Below are 5,087 nucleotides of genomic sequence, written 5' to 3'. Positions count from 1 at the left end.
CCCCCACCTCCACCCCTAAATTGGTGACCCAAATCAACCATATTCCAATTTCCACACAAAAAATCCCCAAATCCCATGTCTCTCTTTCTCAAACAAATCCTCCTCTTTTCTCTTCCCCTAATTTTCCTCTTTTGTCTCCTCCTTCCACTTCACCATTTCCATAGCCATACTCATACTCAAACTCATTTTCCTCACAACCCCACTTTCTCAAACCCCTTTTCACCACCACCAAGAATAGCTTACTTCATTACTGGTACTAAAAATGATGGATCAAGAATCTTTAGGTTACTTCAAGCAGTGTATCATCCAAGAAACTACTATTTGCTTCATCTTGATCAATTTGCTTCACATAAACAGAGAATTCAGCTTGCCTTGAAAGTGGGTTCTGTTGATGTGTTTGTTGCAGCTGAAAATGTGAATGTTATTGAGAAAGCTGATGCTGTTAATGAAGAAGGGTCTTCTCCTTTGGGTTTGGTGCTTCATGGTGCTGCTGTTTTGTTGAAGTGGAAAATGGATTGGGATTGGTTTGTTAATCTTGATGCCTCTGATTATCCCCTCATTCCACAAGATGGTGAGCTACTTTTTCATTTTTGTTGCTTTCTATTAATTTTGTTAAGATTTTGATAGATTGGGTTTAGTCCAGTTTATATAGTTTAAGCTGAAAGTAGTGATTTTTATTGAAGCTGCTGAGAAACAATAGTCAGCGAACAGTTCCAAAGGGGGATGGGGATGGTCTTTCTACTGTTTGGTTTGAAGATTTTTGAGCTGAATTGGAACTTGCTCAAGTTCAAATTAAATTAGTTGTTGTAAGCTTGATTAGGCAGAGCCAGTGGCGGAGTCAAGATTTTTACTAAAGAAGTAACACACTAAGAACTAAGAAGTCAAAGGGGTTCAACATTGGGTATATATATACATAAAAATATAATCTTTAACCATGTATAAACATTAATTTTTCGCCGAAAGGGGTTCGAATGAATCCCTTGACCCTACATACCTCCGCCTCTGGACAGAGCATAGGTTAGCAAATTTCATGAGCATTTTGAAGTTCATGTAAAGACCGTCAAGCTTGTTGAATCCATCTGATTTTATAATGTCTTTCAAGGGAATAATATCAATCAATCTACTAAAGCCTTGATTTGAATTTAGTTGGGTTCGGCTATATGAATTATCCTTATTCATTTGCTCGATATTCAGTCTTGTTTCAATCCACTACTAAATATTATGACTTTTAAGGCAAATTGGAGGTTTTGTAGATCTCCCACTACTTCGACACAGGCATACAAGTCTCTGATCAGAATAAAAATACTCCTAATGAGCATTGAATCTAAAGTAAGTGTGGCCTAGTGATCATGAAATGAGATTAAAACCATAGGAGACCAAGGATCAATTCCAGCTCAGACAAAAAAAATACTCGGTGATTTCTTTCTTTCCACCTGCCTAAGTCTTGGTACACCGAGTTAATAGCTATACTGATAGGAGGTAGCAATTAGCAAGTACCTATTGGAATAGTAGAAGTGCACACAAGCTGGCGAAATACCATCTTTATCAAAAGAAAAATTCAAAGGCCAAGGATGCCATTAAGTATGTAGTGCATTTCTTGTATGCGGTGACTGCTCTCAAACTCATTAGTTGTACTTCAAGGGAGTGAACCAAATGCAAATAGAAGAAGCATAGACACCATTAAGTATATAAGTATTTCTAATAGATGAAGAATAGTTGACTGTCGGTTGTGGATTTCATGTAAGGTTGAGTTGCATTTATTGATCTCAAGGGAGTGTAATGGAAAAAGTTCAAGGGAGTACATGAAAAAAGAGAAGTATACCATATATCTTTCTCAAAAAAGAATGCAAAAAAAATCTATCCCATTAAGGTATATTACATTTGGAGCAACATGGTTAGTGATGATAAGTGGCGTAGCCACAGCCACCCCAAGGTGTCCAATTGGACACCCTTCGTCGGAAAATTACGTCAGATATATGTCAAATTCTATATTTAAAGTTGGACACCCTTGACAAAAGCTATGCCTTTGGCGTAGTGATAATGGGTGTCCATTTGAATGAAGGAGTTTTGAACCCCAAATAGCACAATATTTTTTATTTTATTTTGACAGCTGCACACCATTATCCTTGGACATCTTTAATAAAATTTCTGGCTCCGCCACTGGTGATGATTCATATAGCCGACCCTGACTTGCCTAGGGTTGACGCATGGTTGTTCTTGTTGTTGTTTGTAAGGCATCCACACATCCATTTTTGTCTAGTGGTAATTGCTGTAAGGCTGATAATTTGCTGCTATATACCATATTCAGCATTTTGCATCATTTGCATATGGAAAAGTGAAGCTAATTTACTAGCACTAGCCACAACTAAGGATGCAGTAAGTTGCTCACCATAACTCAAGAGTGGGCCTCAATACCGGGCTAAAGTTAATTACAATAATGTATACCTGCAACAAAGAAGAAGAGTAGAGTGCTGATCCTAGTGAACAGAAGAGTCCTCTACTGGTCCCATCACTAAGCAAGGTGCCTCAAGTGTTCACATGCCATTAATCTTGTCCTAATATAGTCATTAGTCTGTCTGCATATTCTTGATTACATAGAGAGTCAGTAGCTTTTTAGGATCATTGATACTTTCTTGTCATTTTGTAATAAACTAGTCAAAGTCTAATTCCTCAAACTTGTTTTTTTCTTTGAAATTCCTCAAACTTGTTTTAACTTTTAACAGAAGAAAATGAAAATTTACGCATAGTTTATTTTATTCTGGTTTCGCCCCTTCTCATGGGGTGTGGATTGGACCTCGTGAAGTTTTATCTCTTAGAAGCCAACCACTATCTCATGCTTGGGGATTCGTTTCTCTTTTGTTCTCCTTCCCAAAGTTCTTATTGAACTTTTAACTGAGGTGCCTCCTAGTCCTCTGAAATTCAGCTTATTCACTTCAAAGTTGGCTCGAGTTCATGAACAACACCGATATGATGCCTAAACACACTGATAAGGAGCGAAGAGTAGAGAAATTACATCAGAATCTTAAAAAAAAAAAAAGGTAGAAAAACCACATCAACCATAAACACTTGATTGAATGGTGAAGGTGCAACAGTGAACTTGGAGATCCAAAGCTATGACCCTTTGTTTCATTAAGATCAACCATTCCGGGAGGAAAAATGGGTTAATCGTTCCGACCACGACTTAAACACCGAAGATAGATTTCCACAGAATGTTCTTCACAATGTATTTGATTACATGAATTTCCGCTGTCCTCTTCATTCGTCTAGAAAGGCTCAGTTTGCTCTTTACTCTTCCTAGATGTAACATATATTTGAGCTGATGCACTAAGTGTAACATTTGTTGCAGATTTTCTCCATATCCTGTCTTTTGTTCCGAGGAATTTGAATTTCATAGAATATAATATGAACATCAGCCCAGAGGAGTAAGTAACATCATTCCTTCCGTTCCTTCAAATTAGTTGTTGTTTTACAATTATTATTATTTTTTGAGAAAGGTAACATGTTGTTTTACAATTATATAAAGTTGCTTATGTTTGATTTGTTTTTTCAGATATCAAAAGGCTCTGGAAGTTGTCGTTGACTCTAGACTCTACATTCTCTTAAGAGGAAAAATGTTTGTGGGCGACCGAAAACGGGTACTTCCTAGTGCTTTTAAACTTTTTATGGGTAAGTTTCTTGCCAGGTGATTTCTTGTTTCCTTCATTTTTTACGCCTTTAGTCAAGTCTAAATGTTTTCTGATAATTTGTTTGGATTCTGAGATCTTGCTTGATTTGTCAGGTTCTCAACATGTCATTCTAAACAGGAAGTTTGTTGAGTACTCGATCCAGGGATGGGAAAATTTGCCAAGATTGCTCCTGCTATACTTCACGAACACTAGATCATCTCATAAAGGGTATTTTCAGACTCTTGCTTGCAATACTCTGGAGTTTTCAGATGCTGTCATTAACTCCAATTTGCGATTCATTAACTCGGACAACACTGCTCGAGATCCTTCAGACTTCAGAGCTCCAAATTCTGATAGAATACTTAAAAGGGAGGTTGCATTTGTTGGAAACGTATCAGCGGATTCTCCCTTATTGGACATGATTGATGCACACATTCTTCACCGTGGTCGCGGTATGGTCTCACCAGGAGGGTGGTGTTTAGGTAGCTCAAATTGGTTCAGTGATCCTTGCGGTGAATGGGGTGATCCTAGTGTCCTAAGACCAGGGCCAGCTGCAAAAGGACTCGAAAAGTTCCTCATGAAATCGATCAAAGACATGTCAATCAAGTCGAGCAGATGTGACCATCAATAACCACTTTATGGATCCTGCTAACTCCCTTCTTCCTCTCCTCTTACCGGTATCAAAGGATATGGCAATTTTTGGAAATCAGTGCTTCTGTATGTTGGTTGCCTTAGCCCAAAGGTTCAGAGCTATCTAGTACCTATGCTATTCGGAGGTGACAAATATCCACTGAAAATGTTGAGGTGCGTGCAAGCTGTCTCAAACACTAGAGTCATCGAAAAAGAAAAACCAGGGGATTCTTCCCAGGTATGTAATGTAGTTGGTACCCGATGGAATAGTCCAGGAGTGTACAAGCCTGTTATAGAAAAATGTGTGCTAGTGTGCTGCAGGTAATGGATTTTCACCCAGAAGTGTGCAGAATATCGCGAATCGAACGATTCTTGTATCCATGTACTAAAATTGTTGCCACTGTTAAAGTTAAATATCACTATGTATGTTAGAAGAAGCTCATCAAATTTGAAAAAAACTCGTATTCATAAACTAACCAAAAAACATTAAGGAGGAGAAAAGGCAAAAGTCCTAATTATGTGTCCTTTTTCTTAGTTATTTCTTGTAAACTATATTCAAAAGTATTGCAATTTTGACCAATATTTTATTGCTTGTTTGGCTAAGCTTTTGTGAAATTTAAAAAAATACACATTTGGAGATTTGAAGTATCTGTCCAAAAATAAAAGATGCTTTTGAGCAACATCAAGAATAATTTATTTGATGTTGGGATAAGCTACAAATTAAGAGAAAAAAAATAGTTCTTTCAGGTCTTAATCATATAAAACAAATTACAATTATCAAATTATCAGTCA

General features: G+C 37.3%; 1 protein-coding gene across 1 annotated transcript; it reads left to right on the top strand.

The window, feature by feature from the left end:
- Positions 1-10: 10 nt before the first annotated feature.
- LOC102606035 (beta-glucuronosyltransferase GlcAT14B-like) lies at positions 11-4,756 on the top strand. The gene is made up of 4 exons (XM_006361325.2): positions 11-571; positions 3,347-3,422; positions 3,551-3,666; positions 3,779-4,756. The coding sequence occupies exons 1-4, from the start codon at positions 76-78 to the stop codon at positions 4,294-4,296; spliced, it is 1,206 nt and encodes a 401-aa protein (XP_006361387.1). The 5' UTR covers positions 11-75; the 3' UTR covers positions 4,297-4,756.
- The last annotated feature ends 331 nt before the right edge of the window (positions 4,757-5,087 follow it).

Source organism: Solanum tuberosum, unplaced genomic scaffold (assembly GCF_000226075.1).
Source record: "Solanum tuberosum cultivar DM 1-3 516 R44 unplaced genomic scaffold, SolTub_3.0 scf00355, whole genome shotgun sequence".
Classification (NCBI taxonomy): Eukaryota; Viridiplantae; Streptophyta; class Magnoliopsida; order Solanales; family Solanaceae; genus Solanum; species Solanum tuberosum.
The sequence above is the reverse complement of the archived record's forward strand: the minus strand, read 5'-3'. Positions and strand labels throughout refer to the sequence as shown.